The following is a 17,134-nucleotide window of genomic DNA, read 5'->3' as shown; positions in this document are numbered from 1 at the left end:
TAAAAATAGCTTCACCAAGTTTCCTGATCACTTCATTTGCAAAGTTTAACTCAACAACCCCAAAATGGAAATGAACTACTTAGACCAGGAACAGCCTGGAAAACAGGACTAGCATAGAAAGATTTTTGATTGCTAGCATGTTCATGGTAGGTCAAGGGACTCATTACTGTGCAGTATGACTTCTTTCTCAACTTTGGTGATCCCACTGATGGTGGTAAACTACTGCTGTCAAGGGCTCAGGGCAGGCAAGAAAGGGATTTATTTGTGTTTCTTCATCACAATTCCTAAAGTTCCTATTTCCACTGGCACTTGCACATTCAGTCAAGGATAGTATTGCAAGTCCTCAACATTCACACCAGATTCCAAGAAGTCTCATTTCCATCAAATTGGGGCAAATAAACCTCCAGGATTACTGCCTACCAATCACACCACTCTCCTCAACCTCAGCGAAGGAAACAATCCTCCTTCTTGAAAGAAATAGAGAATAGCAGGGTCACCGAATAAACATTAGGTGAAGGTCTTTGATATCCATCACCAAGAGGGATCAGCAGCACCATTATTAACTAAGCGAGCCATGGCCTGAAGAACATAGCTGACAGATTAGGGCAAGGACAAATCTACCTTGCTCCCAACAGCCCCAAACTACCATGTCAATGATGGTAGAAGTGATCAACATGGAGTCTTCGTGGAGCAGATGTTATCTGAGAACATCTTCACTGTTGTGTGCCAAATGGAATAGATTCAGAATTATTTTCCACCACAATCTAAATTCATTGCCCAGGATATCCCCAATTCTACTATTAATATGCATGGGAAACAACCCTACTTCAATAAGAAACTTAGAAAAAGCATGCTAGGTGCAGCAGCAGGAGCCAGTTTAGAGAATCAACACAGAACCAGATGTATGCTACACAGAGCCAAGTGACTCGATGATGAACAAATCTGATAAAAGCTCTACAATTAAACGTGAACATCTCCATCATCAATGACAATGAAGACTTATCATTGTGCATAAGAAAATCATTCAACTAAGCCATGTCACAAAGCCCTCACCATTGCAGAGGTCAATCCTCAGATACTAAAAACCACTCCAAGTGACTGTTAATAAAACAACTGAGAAAACTCCATATGACAAAGGCTGCAGGCTATTTGTCCCTGTTGTGGTGTTGAAGACATGGGCACCTGAAGTAGCTATGATCTTAGCTAATCGGTTCTGATAGACAGTAGCTGTTTCATTGGCAATTACCTAACCAAGTAGCAAATAGATCAGATAAGTCCTGATTACACAGATCAGATCCAACCTGACCAATTACCACCAGTTTCCTCACAATCAGCAGCGAAGTGGTGGAAAGTGTTGCCAACATTGCTATTAAGCAACACTTGCTTACCAATAATTTTTTTTCAATATAGTTTCCAACAGGACCACTTTACTCTCTCTCTCTGAATGTGGACAAAAGAGCTAAATTCTAAGGATAAGTGAGAATGATATTCCCTTGATATCACGTACAGCATCAAAGAACCTTGGCATAACCGAAGGCAATGGGAATCGAGGAGAAAATCCTCGAGTCATATCTGGCACAAGGAAATGACTACAGCTTTCGTAGGCCAATAACTCAGCCCCAAACCATTCTTAAAGCAATAACTAGGTAGTGTCCTTGGGCTGTGAGAGAATGAGACCCACAAGGCCCCTCGTCTATTCTAACATTCAGCAAAATTATGACTGATCGGACCTTGGCCTCTGCTTCACCTTCCTACCTCCTCCCCATAACTCCCTTACACACCAACAAATATCTCAGCTTCTATAACTCTTTGGGACAGAAAATCCTAAGCTTCGCAACACAGAAGAATTCCTCCTCGTCACCATATTAAGTGGGTGACCCCTAATTTTGAAATAGCATCCCCTAGTTTTAGATTTTCATATGAGAAAAAAAACTTCCAGCATTTACCTTGTCAAGCCCTTTCAAAATTAAGTCTTTCAATAATATTGCCTATCATCTTCAGCCATTCCACTGGGTTTCCCTCAAAAACATGGGAAATGAATTTGTAGTTCCACTTACAACTTCTCAAGTAAAGCAGCAGACCATGCCTCCTTACAATACAACCTGTACAAGAGCTAGGCTTGAGTGATAATGCCACACAAGTTCCAGGCAATTTAACATACAAGAGTGTTTAGCCACCTCTCCTTATCATTTAAGTGCATTACCATCACCAAACTACCCACTACTTGTAGACATAAACTGAGGATGCTAGAACCTGAAACAAATTCTGCAGTCCAGTTGAGGGTCTCAACCAGAAATGTCTACTGTCCATTTCCCTCCACAAATACTACCTGACCTGTCGAGTTACTCCAGCGGTTCATTTTTGCATCCACTAATTGTGGTCTCCACTTGCAGCAACACTGAAGGAGATTGATACCATACAGGACAAAGCTTACTTAAATGGCACTCTCGCCCCACCACCAGCATACCAAAGTGGCAAGACTGTACCACATACAAGTAGTACTGCAGCCACTCACCAGGTGTTCTTAAACAGCACTACCCAAGATCACAACTGTCACCTAGAAGGACACAGACAGGATTCAGAGAATAGTACGGCATTGGGCAAGCATTCGGCCCACGATGTTGCGCGGATCTTGATGCTAATTTATATTAAATGGCCTACTCCTGTGTATCATTCACATCCCTCCATTCCCTTCATATTCATGCATCTATCTAAAAGCCTCAAACTCCACAACCGCCTGCTTCCACTACTAGCCCTGGTATCCCATTCCAGAAACCTACCACTCTCTGCATATAAAAACTCTTCCCCCTCCACCCACCCCCCTCCACCTAAGAAGCACGTCCTCTGGCATTTGACATTTCTACTCAGGGAAAAAGATTCTGACTGTCTATCCTACCTATGTCTCTCATAATTTTAAAAACCTCTATCCCCTCAGCTTCTGATGCTCTCAGGAAAACAACCCAAATTTGTCCAACCTTTCCTTCTTGCTCATATCCTCTAATTCAGGCAGCATCCTGGTGAACCTCTTCTGCACCCTTTCCAGTCCTTCCTATAATGGGGTGACCAGAATTGTGCTCTCCACTTGCAGCAACACTGAAGGAGATTGATACCATACAGGACAAAGCTGTAAGTGCAATCTGACTGAAGTTTTATATAGCTGCAGCATGGCTTCCTTACTCTTATACTCAATACCCCTACCAATGAAGGCAAGCATACCACTTTCTGTGAACTATAGAACTGAACCCCAATATCTCTCTGTACTTCAATACTATTAGTGGGCCTACCATTGGCTGTATACTTCCTCATTTCATTTGACCTCCCAAAGTGGAACACCTCACACTTGCCGAGATTAAATGCCATCTGCCACTTCTCTGCCCATATCTGTAACTGATCTATATCCCGCTGTATTCTCGATTCATATGAGAAAGACCCACATTCAAATTCTGCTCCGTGGCATACATTCTTATGCTCTGGAAATATATCACGTTTCACTAGATAAAAATCCCAAACTCCCTACCCTATAGCTCCATGAGAACATCATCATAAGGTTTAGGGCAATTCGCTGTGTTCATCACCACCACCACTCCAGGCAATTATCATTGGGGAAACAAATGTTGGTCTTGCCTGCAACAGCCACACCCAGTGTAAAAATAAAACACAAGGATGAATCAAGGTATCCAAACTCACCACCTGTGTTTCCTGACTGCACTTACCCGAGCTAGACAAACAGAAGCAAATGAGCTATCCCTCCACTTCTAGCAGCCAAGGTGTAACAAGATGCCCACAGTGAGAAACCCTTAAGTGACATACAGACTATCCCCAAAATGCCCCAACAGTTTTTGACAGAAGGCAAAGCTGAAGGAGGAGGACAGAACTTTACTGTCTGTCAAAATCTTTGAGACTTGTTTATATTTTCAAAGGTTCAGAAATATTTAAAAATTAAGACTGCTGTAAATAACCAAGATAAAAACTATAAAAGCTCCAAAAAATTTAAAACATCCAATAAAGAAAAATTCCTCCTAATTTTTAGGCCAGGAATCCCTCTTCCAATGAATGGTAACTTCAATCCCAACAGAAGATATAAATATCAAATTTGTAGATTTGGGGGTAACACTCCTGCCTACGTATCAGAGAGCTGAGGGCTCATGTTCCATTTTAGAGATTCAAGCACAAAACAGATTGAGATCAGTGCATTACCGACATGTACCGAACTATTAATTTTCAAATACCTCTTTTCCCCTCAAATATTACTTTAATTTTTTTTAATAAAATCTTCAAGTTGGAGAAGGATGAGTAATCTTTTAAACACATGAAAAGTCTCAAACTGACGATCAGCTTCAAGAGGTAGTCACTGCAGCATACCTTTCAGCTGAGACATTAAATTCAGGATCTTTTGAAGAGGAACAGGAGTATCCTGACCAAGATTTAGCCCTCAAACAATGTTAAAGAATTGTCTGGTCATTAGATCTTGATTGGTGTTGAACCTCAATGTACATAATCTGGCTGACATACTTCCTAGATTTCAACAGTAGCTATATGTAAACCACTATCATGAAAAGGTGCAATGTAAATGCAATTTTTTACTAATATACCTCACTCATCTAACAATTTCATCTTCTTATTCATAAAATTCTTACTTTTACTCACATACCTACACATACTCACTACCTCAAGACTCATTAAGCACCACCTTCACCCTGCTCCCCAAAACCCTGTTACTTCTCTCTCTTGCATAAGCAGCTTTGCTCCCAAACTTTCAAAGCCACCATCTGAACTCCACCACTGGATTTACAGTTGTAGCTCTCTTACTACAATCTTTCTACAGTGCTCCTAGAGCCGTTTGAATATTAATGCACTACTTAAATGCAAATTGTTGTTGAACAAATTTCATGAATCTGTGCAAAATGTTTTAATTGGCAAATGAACATCAACAATTAATTAACAACAGCTGTACCACGTTAAGGTCTGCACCTATAAACAAGCTTGTTGAAAGCTCCATAGATTAGTGATGCTGTTCAACTGTACCACCCTTAAGTGTCAAGTTCTAGATTAACCCTTCCCAAAAAGGCTGCAGATGAAATCACTGCATATACCTTTCGGCTGAAACACTTAAGCGGTTACAGTTTGGTAGATGCAAGATCAAAGATACTTGGAATAGGAATCCTCTGTTCTCCCCAAGCTCATTATTGTATTCTTTAATAGTAACTCAGAAGATTACCAAAGAAAATTCACAGATATCTTTAATTTCCCCATGCCATTTTATGATTCAGTAACAGAAACCTGAATTGATATAGCATTTTTCATAATCATATGACAATCAGGGCATTTTAGAGCCAATGAAATACTTTTGAAGTGTAATTACTTTTACAATTTAAGAAACGTTAGGCAGTTTGGAAGGTTCCATGGACAGCAATGCGATGACCAACTAATCTGTTTTAAGTGATGTTCAATGAGGGATAAATACTAGCCAGACACCATTTTAATGGCCTTGATTTAATGTTCCTTCTAAACTTTGCATCTCTAACTGCGCAGCACTTCTGCAGAACTGCACTTTTTTTGACAGTTTCAACTCTGGAATGGGACTTGAACCCACAATGTTCTCACCTACTTGAAAGTACTATTATGAAGTTCAATTCTTGTCCCATAAATACCTTTGGACATTACAAAAGGCAGGAGAAATGTTATTTAAAGAAATAATTAATCAAAGCATTTCTGACAGTTACATGTTACACCCTACACAAAAAAGTTTTGAAGTTTATCTCCAGTAACAAATCACAACTCCACGCCACATTACTCAAGTTTAAACAACTTTCTACTAAATTCACACAGGAAATTAGCACCAGTGGCTACAAACTTCCTGGAAGCAAATCAAAACAAACCTATGATGTTGACTAAGTATTCAGATGGCGTAGCCTTTTCAAGAGTTTGGACAATTTAGAGAGGCTACCCTTAGGCTACAGGGTGATATCAATGTCTTGCTGAAATGGGCTGAGAAATGGCAGATGGAGTTTAATCCAGAGAAATAGGAGGTGAAGCAATTTTGAGAGTAATAATGAGGCTAGGACATACACCATGAATGGCAAGGTTTAGGGTGTATCGAGGAACAGAGTCTTGGTGTACAGATCCAAAAATTTTGAAGGTGGCAGCATAAGTAGATAACATGGTTAAGATGGCAAATGAGAAAGTGACCTTCTTTAATTGGACATGAAAACAAGGGGAGGGAGGATGTGCTCCAACTTTACAAAACATTGGTCAGACCTCAGCTGGAGTACTGTGCACAGTTCTGGTCACCACATTATAGGAAGAGTGTGATAGTGTTGGAGAGGACAGAGCAGATTCACCAGGAGGTTGCCTGGGATGGAGTGTTTTAATTATGAGAGGCTAAGTCTGTTCTTACTTGAGTGAAGAAGATTAAGAGGTGATATGGTTAAGGTATTTAAAATTATGAGTGGTATAGAAAAGGTACACTGCAGTAAACCTTTCCCCAGAAGTCGATAAAGCTAAAGGACATAGATTTAGGGCAAGGGTGAGAGATTTAGAGGGGATCTGAGGGTGACCTTTCTCACCCAGAGAATGGCGAGTACCTGCAATACACTGCCTGAGAAAATGATGAAATCAGAGTCACTGACAGCATTTAAATGTCTAGCCAAGCACTTGAATTGCCCGGAAGGTATAGAAGGCCACAAGCAAAGTACTGGAAAATGGGATTAATACAGCTGAATGCCCACTGGTCTATGTGGATATGGTGAGCCAAATGGCCTGTTTCCATGTGGTATGAATCTTAGAAATGGTTGGATCAGTAATAGCCATGCTTCATCGAACCATAAAAACATAAAGCTCCTGATTTGATCTAACATTGGTGCTGAGTTCACAGATAATCCAAGACGATATGCTGATTAAATTAGTCAATTGCCCCAGAACTAGAGGGAAGACCAACTGGGATTCCTACTCATTATTGACCAGTGGCTCTACCTGGTTAAATACACTTGTATGGAAGATAGGCAGCAATGGAATTAAGTACAGCTGAGATTTCTGCAAACTGCAAAAGCACAGGCCCAAAAACTAAATATTCTTAAATAATTTATGGAAGCACTTATTTTTAGTTTGTTCTACCTTGTCTTTAAACAAGTGCCAATGACATGACCAAGATGCTTTCTTGTTTGGTCTTCCCAAAAATCTATCATGAGGGAGCAACATTGTAAATTTGCAATGAGTATTCAGTGGCTTGTTGGCCTTGCTCAGTCACACCATTGCAACTTAAAACACAAACTGTAGGCAATTATTGAAGTAAATTCAACACTGCTAAATTATTTTGGCTTTGATCACACCACTGATAAATCAGTTCTCCAGATTTGTGCTCTGAAACTAAAAGAGTTTTCCACATCCTGGCACATAACTTCTTGGTAAAACTGTGCTAATGGTTTGCTATCAAATTAGGAAAATAGATTTAGCTGCATAAACTTGAGGGGTCAGTGTGCAAAAATTTGACAAAACCCGAAATTAGAAAATGGTCCAATCTCTCTCAAAATGAACTAGTTTAAATACCATACAGCCAATCCCAAACTGACATCTTGCAAGACTAATTATGTTTTTGGATGTGCAATGTCAGCAATATCAGAACATCAGACCTCTAATGGACCAGATTAATTATTCCACCAAACCCATGCTTTAAGAGTCCCCCTTCTCAGCAAACCCTGTGAATTATGATTTGTCTCCCAATCTCAGACCCATCTACTTCTACAGCAGACCTGAGTGAATAAATGGAAAGTAAATATTACTCTCAGCAATTCTGTCTGTCTTGTCCACAACTTAGCTACAAACTTGAGATTCATTCTGCCATTTAGATAGGGCCTTTCTTCAAAAATTCCATTTGGAATACAAGGCTACAATGTACTATATGCAGAAAAATTCTTCTCTCTAAAGCCACTTTACACAAAACCACACAGCAGCTACCAGAATAAATATGATCAAACTTTTGTGGCAATGAGATGATTAGCAGTTCTACAAAGAAAAATAAAAATCAAAGATTGTGCTTCCAATCAGTAAAAATGTCAAATTTGAACCAGAACTGGTTCTCAATTGTCACAGCCTTACAACACATTCCAATTTATCCCACCACCCCCTCATTATTAAACATTTTAACCCAATTTGAAATTATCATCTGATGTTGAACTCCAAAATCCAAGAATGTCAACCAAAACACTTATTAGAATCATACAAGCTGCCACTCAACCCAACAACTATCCTGGTTCTCTAAAATGGCCATTGGTTAGACCCACACCCTGTGGCCCTGAAAATGTTTAATTTCTATTTGAATCCACTTCCCCCACTCTTCCAACATTGTCATAACCTTAGAGTTTAACAAAAAAGCTTGTAAGTCACCAAAAAGTAACCACATGAGAGAGGCACTTATTTATGGAATGGATTGGGGGTGGTCAGACATCACAAAAGTGCTTTGGGCCTTGTGAATATAGAACATAAACCCCATATTCAAGTGTTTTTTTTGAGAACTGAAACACAAACGCTCCTTCACCCAATTATAACATTACCTATTAACTCTCCATATTAAAATGGAGGGTGCAATCAATTACATGCTTATCATAGTAATAACTTTATCGTTGAAGGATGCAAAACACCCTTGTGCAGGAAAGAAATCGAAAGCAACACAGCGAGTTAAAAAACCATGGATATGGGATTAATCCTTAATCCCAAAGATATCACCAGCGGTATGAACTACCTGCAATGTATTAAATTTCACTTCGCCCACTTGTAAATCTGTTCTTGGATTCTCTCCCTTTATGAAGGTCCTCAGCCCATTCCCATTCACTAACTATGGATGCATGTTTAAAACATTAGCATCCTTAAATCTCTCATCATTTCTTGAAATTATCCCATTCGCTCCCTTGGACTCTACCCCACGTTTCCAACCACCTCCCAGTCCCTCGGTTTATCTCTCACCTCAGTTTTAGGTTTGCCATGAACTCTGACATGTTGATCGTGTCCATCAGGACAAAGTCTGCTTTGCCGAACTCCAGGCTCTCCTGCTCCGCCATGGTTCCCCCTGTCTGTCGGCAGCGTAGCCAGACGGGCAAAGGGAAGGAGAGAGAGTGAAGGAGACTTTCTTTATCCTGGACTGCCGCTCTGCTCCTTAGACTTTCAGCCCCCTCACAGGTTTCCCTCAACTCCACGCAGTCTGGGTATTTTCCCCACCCCCCCACCTCTCCTCACAATATAAAATAACAAACGACTGCAGTGTTCGCCAAAAAAAGAAAGATTCCGTCCCCGGCGAGTATTCGTTTCACTCTCCTCTCCTCTCCTCTCCTCTGGCAGATTCCTTCCCCCGAGCTGAACTCTCCGGAGCCGCACCTCACCTGAGTTGAGACGGCACGTCACACGCGCACGCGCGCGGCACACAGGCGGTTGGGGTTGGGCCGGCGTGCACGCGCGCGCGGCACACAGGCGGCCGGGGGTTGGGTCGGCGTGCACGCGCGCACGCGCGCGCGCCCCCCACAGCCACCTTCCCCACCCCCACCCCCCCCCCCCCCCCACCACGCCCGCGCGCGCGATCCTGGCAGTTGAAGCGGGCGGGCATGTTGCGCGCGCGCTCCCCACCCCCACGAGCCTGGCGGTTGAAGCGGGCGCGGGCTCGCGCGCGGGGAGGGGTGGGCCTTGGCACTCGCCCGTGGAACCGCCGACGACTGCAGCAGATGGTGATGGGGTGGGGTGGGTTTTCCTTGGCTTGCAAGCCCGCCCGAGACTCCTTGTTCAGGTAACGGGAGGTTTTGAGTTTGATGATGTTGGTCGTTATGAAAGAGAGGGAGTTACGTTTATCCTTTCTGCCCATAGTGCCAAGGGATTAAGATGGGGGTGGAATTGGTTAAGACTGAAGCAATATGCAGATAGGGGACTTTTAAGAGGGGCTTGGGTGGGCACATGAATGAGAGGAAAATAGAGGGATATGGGCATTCTGTAGGTAGGAGGGATTAGCTATGTCGGCATGACATTCTGGGCTGAAGGGTCTGTTCTGTGTTATAGCCCTTCTAGAGAAGGGGCTACATTCAACCTCTTCTTAGGAAATGAGGCTGGACAAGTGGCTGGTGTACCACTGGGAGAGCACTTTGGGACCAGTGACCATAATTTTCTATTAGTTTCCAAAATAGTGATGGGGAAGGATAGGACTGGTCCACAGAGTAAATTCCTAAATTTGGGCATGGCTAATTTTGAAGGCATTAGACAGGAACTTACAAAGATTGATTGGGAGTGGCTGTTCGCAGATAAAGCGACGCTAGACATGGGAGGCATTTAAAAGTAAGAAAGAAAGAGTTCAGAAACCACATGCTCCTGTTAGAGTGAAGGGCAAGACTGGCAGGATTAGGGAACCCTGGTAGATGAGGAATATTAAGGCTCTGGTCAGGAAAAACAAGGAGGCATATGTCAGGGAAAGGCAGCTGGGATCACACATCCATTGAAGAGTATAAGGCATGTAGGAGTACACTTAAGAAGGAAGCTGGGAGGGCAAAAAGGGGACATGAGATATCCCTGGTAGATAAGGAATATACTTATTAAGAGCAAAAGAGTAACTTGGAAGAGGGGAAGTCCCCATTAGGATCAGTGTCAGAATCTATGCATGGAGCCACAGAAGATGGCTGAGGTATTAAACGAATACTTCTCCCCTGTATTTGCCTTCGAGAAGGATATGAAAGCTAGTGAGTTCAGGAAAGAGAACAATGATATCTTAATGCATATTGTTGTTACGAAGTAGGAGGTGCTCATGGTCTTGAAACTCATAAAGGTCGATAAGTTCTTGGGGCCTGACCAGGTGTTTCCTAAGATATAATCGAAAGCAAGGGAGGATATTGCTGGGACCCTAGCAGAAATTTTTCTGACTTTGTTAGCCACAGAGGAGGTACTGAGAGATAGCAGGATGGCTAATGTTGTCCCTTTGTTTAAGAAGAGCTGCAAAGATAAGCTGGGGAACTACACGCCAGGGAGTCTTACATCAGTGGTGGGAAAGTGACTGGAAGGGATTCTGAGAGAGAGGATTTATTTGCATTTGGAAAGGCAAGGACTATTAGGGATAGTCAGTATAGCTTTGTTCATAGGAAATTATGTATCACAAATTTGAGTTTTTGAGGAGGTGATTAAGAGGATTGACGAGGACAGGGCAATGAATGTTGTCTACGTGGCCTTTAACAAGGCCTTTGACAAGGTCCTGCATGGTAAACTGGTCCAGTAGGTTAGAATACATGGGATCTAGAATGAGATAGCAAATTGGATACAAAATTGGCTTGGTGGTGATGGAGGGTTGCTTTTCAGATGGGAGGTAGTGGTGTGCTGCAAGGATTAGTGCTGGGTACTTTATTGTTCATCATGTATACTAATGATTTGAAAGAGAATGTAGGTGACGTGATTAGTAAATTTGTAGATGATCCCAAAGTTGGTGGTATAATGGACAGTGAAGAAGGTTGTCTAAGGTTACAACAGGATCTAGATCAACTTGGAAAGTGGGCAAGGGAATGGCTGATGGAATTTAACTCGAACAAGTGTGAAGTGATGCATTTTGGGAGTTGGGACATCATGTTCCAGTTATTCAAATCTTTGGTTAGGCTGCACGAGGAGTATTGTGTGCAGTTCTGCTCGCCATTCTATAGGAAGGATGTGTTTAAGCAGAAAAGATTCCCAGGAATGTTGCCTGGACTGGAGTGCTTGAGTGAACAATAGGCTGTGGATTTGTACCTGCAGTTCCTGAATGCAGAATTTTAGAACTTCACTGCGAAGATTATCTGCTCCCAAAGCCTTGTTTTTCCTGTTGGCATATGACTTTACAACTTCTTGCTGGTACAAATTTGGATTCATGCAGTGCCTTTCACCTCCCTTTCTGAAGGTCCCAAATCAATTTACAGTTAGTGAAGTACTTTTTGATGTGTTGTCACAGTTTCAACGTCAGAACTACAGCAGCCAAAGAAATGTAATAATGACAAGATAATTCATTTTGGTAAAAATATTACCCACAGTACTGGAGATAACTAAGAATCACATAATGGTTATAGCACAGAAGGAGGTAATTTGACACATTCAGTCTTTACTAGCCCAATGTCAGACTAATTCAGCTAGTCCCTCTCCTCAGAGCCAGTCAAGTTCTTTCCTTTTGTCTCCTTTTTGAATACTACAAATGAACCTATCTTCATTATTACCCCCCAGCCTGTGTGTTCCTGACCGTGACCACTTGTGTGTAAAAGCACTTTTCTCCCGTTACTTTTGGTTCTTTTAATGATTACCTTCATACTGTGTCTCCTGTTTCTTGACTCTTCTGTCAATGGGAATAGTTTCTCTCTGTCCCCTTTGACTATGCTTTCATGGTTTTTAAATAAGTTTATCAGATCTCCTTGCAACCTCCTCTCTTCCAATCCCAGCTTCTATCCACCTATCCAAAGTCCCTCACCTGGAGATCCTTTTAATAAATCTCTTCTGCACCTTCTCTAGACCCATTACACCTTTCCTAAATTATGATGTCCTGAACTGGACACAATAATGCAATTGTATCTGAGTGAGTATTTTATACTTCTTTGCCCTTGCACTCTATGCATCTATTTATAAAGCCCCAGATACTGTAAGCCTTAGTGACTACTTTGGAAGTAACCTAGCAATTCTTTGAAATACTGGCTTATGATCTCTTGTGTCCATCTGGGAGAACAGATAGAGCCTTGTTTTAATATTTCATTCAAAAGGCGGCATCTCCAACAATGCAGCATTCCCACAATATTACACTAGCACGTTAGGATGCATTTTAATTTGGATACTGGAAATATTTCTCCTAGGAACTTAAAACCTTGCATTTTTGGAATTCTAAAGCTGATATGCACTGAATGATAATTTATTTTGTTCCAAAGCTCATCGTAAGGTTTACTTGGGAATGTACAGGTTTTAGAAGAACATGTTAATCATATTTTATGCACAAATGTGCTCTTTACATTCTTAATGATAATGAAGGAACCCTGTGCCCATCCTAGCGCCTCTCCTGTACATGGGCCTGGATTGATATAAGGCTCAACATAAGCTTGGCGTGTGGAACCTCATCTCTTAGTTAGGCATATTATAAATTTCTGGACTCAAAATTGCATTGAACAATTTCAGATGATCATCCTGCTATTTCCATTTATACCTCTTCTACATCCATTATTTGCTTGTCCCATTACCATCCTTCTTAAGCCTTCCACTATCATCCAAACTGCAAAATAATTACTTTTACTGCCCTTCATCATATCAGAGGCTTCCTCTTTTATTCATTGCCTACTCTCCCTTTCCTCTACACTTGGTTAAAATTTGTTCTATTTCTAGCATTTCACAGTTTCGTTGAAAAATTATTGATCTGAAATGTTTTTTTTCTCCATGGACGCTGTCTGGACCTGGTTATTGTTTCCAGCATTTCCTATGTTTATTCCAAATTCTGGCATTTACTCTATTTTGCTTTAACGTTCCAATTTTCTTCCAGCCAGGTTCCCTACATCCATTCTCCGTAAATGAACTCATTCAAAATTGCTGTCATATCCCAATTTGCACCAAATCCCTTTTAACAAATGCCCATATGCTCACTGACCTTGACATCTTCTTCAAACAACCCTTGCATTTAAAAGTTCTCAACTCCTTTCCTATTTCAATGACCTCCTCAAGCAAGAATTCTTTATTCTTCTGATTCTGGCTTTCTGTGTATCCCCAATTCCCTTCACTCCACATTTGGCAACCTTTCCTTCAGCTGATTCGGTCCTAAGCTCCAGAATTCCCCTCATAAGCATCTCCACCTCAAACCTCCCTCTCTTCCTCTTAGACAATCTTTAATACTTCTTTGACCAAGACTTTATAAGATAAGATATCTTTATTAGTCACATGTACATCGAAACACAGTGAAATGCATCTTTTGCTTAGAGTGTTGTGAGGGCAGCCGCAAATGTCGCCAAGTTTTCAGTGCCAACATAGCGTGCCCACAACTTCCTAACCCATACGTCTTTGGAATGTGGGAGGAAACCAGAGCACCTGAAGGAAACCCACGCAGTGACGGGGGAACATATAGTCAGCTATCTTGATATCTCCTACTTCAAATCAATATCATTTTTGTTTGATAATGCCCTAGTGAGCCACCTTTTCATATTCTAAAGCTGTTACATTTCACAACTCTTCATTACTAGAGCGATGCCTCATTCACATATAATGCAAGAAAACTTCAATAGCACCATGGTACATATACGCTGCAGCTAGGGGGAGAAGGCTCCTCATGTTGGCTGCACTGAGTTATAAAGTTTCACCTTAAGACTCGCATTAACTCCTAATGGCATAATTTTATAAAAGTCATTGTTTTTTTAAATTTATTTTATGAATGCATTTATTGTTAGTTGTTTGTATTCTATTGTTGATGGTTTTGGCAATGCAAACATGAATACCTGTGCCCCTTAGTTCATTATAACTTATGTTCCAACTGATTCCTTTCCCCAGCTGCATCACCTTCCAATTTTCCATACTAATTTCTTACAGCTCTCAGTCCTATGTATTAATTTTGCCAATTCCTTCCATTTGATACATTTGTTTTTACTATTAGGAAAGCTCTGGTTGATGGTATCAGCAAAATTCGCCCAGCTTCTGGCCCAAACACTGATCCACGTTTATGCCACTGGCCACCTCTTTCTTTACAAATGGAACTACTTCCATTTACACTGATTTACTGACATTTTTCCCTCTTTTTTTGAAGTTTTATTCTTATGTTATACTATTCCATCTGGTGTTGCTGCTGTCAAGAGATTTCATTAAAATCTAAATATATAATGTCCTGTGAATGCTCTTTTTTTTCCACTATGTCTTTTAATTCTTCAAGAACAACAAAAGGTTTGACCCTATAATTTCTTCTTGTTAGTCAATGTTTATTCTCCTGCTTCCTCCTCTAGGGTATCCTCAAGTGTTTTGCCTATTACAGATATGAGGCATAATGTACAGTGGTTTACGCTTTTGCTTATCTTTTGTCTGTAAATTGTTAGTATATTCTTATGAATTCCCAAGGGTATAGAATCTACGAGTAGGAAAGTCATGTCAAAAGTGTATAAATCCTATTAGGCCACAGCCAGGGTAGACTGTACTGTTTTGGTCAGCAGTTTACAGGAAGGATGTTATGGAACTAAAGAGGGCGCAGAAAAGATTTACAAGAATTTTGCCAGAGCCAGAGGATTTTATTTAGGAGGAGAAACTGTCTGATCTAGGTTTTTTTTTCTTTGTGGCAGAGGAAGCTGAAGAATAACTTAATTAGGCTGTATAAAATTATGAAAGACCTAGGCAGACTGAACAGGAAGGATTGTTTACCCTTTGCAGAGACGTCTGTAACTAGATGGCATGGATTTAAGACATCTGGTAAAAGGAGTAAAGAGAAATTGAGGAAAAATATATTCATCCAAAGAAGGTTGGGATTTGGACTTGAATGCCAGTAAGAGTAATGGAGGCAGAAACCCTTATCACATTGAAAAGATGCATGGATGAGCACTTGATATATCACAGAGCTAAAGCATAAATCCAAATACAAGCAACCCCCTTGTTATGGCTATTCAGATTACGGAAATTCTCCCTTACAGAATTCATAACTCACTATCCAAAAATTTGCGATACGGAATAAAATTCACTCTCACAGAATCTATTTTGGGGGAGGGGGCAAATAAATCACTCAATACTATGGGGCAATAAGATTTGAAAATATTATCACTGTGTTGATTGGGTTGGCAGTCACAGTCGAGTCTCTCCTTTGCCACGTCCTCTTGAGTCAATGGAAACGTGAACAGACATCTCAGACTACAGTGTTGCTGTGCTCTTCATCTGTGAGGCATTTTCTCTGAGACACTGCATTGTTGGGAGGCACAGTAGCCATGGCCACCTCTTTAAAGTAATCCCTCGGCCTTTACTGCACTTCCACTGTGCTTTACATAGAAACTACAGCACAGTACAGGCCCTTCGGCCCACAATATTGTGCCAACATTTTATCCTGCTCTAAGATCTATCTAACCCTTCCCTCCTACATAGCTCCCTATTTCTTTATCATTCATGTGTCTATCTAAGAGTCTCTTCAATGTCCCTGATGTATCTGCCCCCACAACCTCTGCAGGCAGTGCGTTCCACACACCCACCACTCTCTGTGTAAAAAAAAACTTATCCTTGATATCCCTCTTATACCTTCCTCCAATCACCTTAAAATTATGTCCCCTCATGTTAAACATTGTCGCCCTGGGAAAAAGTCTCTGACTGTCCACTCGATATATGACTCTTATCATCTTGTACCCCTCTTCTTTAACCCATTAACCACACCCCCCCCCCAAACTCCCACCACCTTTCCCCCATTCGAAGATTGATCCTTGAATCCCACCCCTTTCCTTGATATCCACACTTCCTACACCCATTCCTAATCCATAAGCCTTCCGCATTAGAGAAAATTTGTTGTTTCTTTCACATGAGCTTGTCCATCCTGAGTCAAATGTTGGCCTCAGCTGTTAAATAATGGCAGTGAATCACTTTGTCTTTTTGACTAAAATAACTGAAAATGACAGAAAAACATCCCGTAAGAATGCATATCCACTTAGAACATGAGATTCAAAAGGTGGTTCACATTACAGAAAATCAAGATAGGGACCCAGGGGATGCCTGTGGCTCTATTTTCGGTTAGCAAGGGGTAATGGACCAAGCAGCTTCCTACACTGTGAATTACTGTGACTCACCTTATTGCTAAAGATTCACTAATCACCATCCGCCATCATATGACTAATTTCATGAGCCACTTCCTAGTTATACTAGCTATGTGATTTTTCTTTGTTAGCCTTGGTTCACTAGCAGCATGTTTATCTCTGATTTAGGAGATTGAAGCCCCATTTTAGAGTATAAAGACATCATCTCAGCTGACAATTCTGTGCAATACTGAGGAAATATTACATTGTTAGTGGTTCTGCCATTTAGATGGGATGTTAAAAGTGCTATTCACATTTCAGGTGGATGTAAAAGGTGCAATCAGAGAAATTGCCCCTCTATCCTGGACAGCAATTACCCTCAGCAAACATCAGTTAAGTAAGTGATTATGTAATCATTTCTATTTATGCTGTTTGTGAAAATTTCCAGA

At 41.1% G+C, this 17,134-nt stretch overlaps 1 protein-coding gene across 2 annotated transcripts in view; it reads right to left on the bottom strand.

Moving 5' to 3' along the window:
- The window catches only part of myo1d (myosin 1D), a 427,465-nt gene extending 418,075 nt beyond the window's left edge, over positions 1-9,390 (bottom strand). The window contains exon 1 of one of the 2 annotated variants that reach the window (XM_052038939.1): positions 8,959-9,390. In XM_052038939.1, coding sequence (XP_051894899.1) covers positions 8,959-9,053 — 95 coding nt within the window. In that variant the 5' untranslated portion in view covers positions 9,054-9,390. The remainder of the gene's footprint in view (positions 1-8,958) is intronic. The other variant, XM_052038938.1, reaches the window with a different exon arrangement.
- Positions 9,391-17,134: the final 7,744 nt, after the last annotated feature.

Source organism: Pristis pectinata, chromosome 25 (assembly GCF_009764475.1).
Source record: "Pristis pectinata isolate sPriPec2 chromosome 25, sPriPec2.1.pri, whole genome shotgun sequence".
NCBI lineage: Eukaryota > Metazoa > Chordata > Chondrichthyes > Rhinopristiformes > Pristidae > Pristis > Pristis pectinata.
Note: the sequence above shows the minus strand (reverse complement) of the source record. Positions and strands in the feature narration are given on the sequence as shown.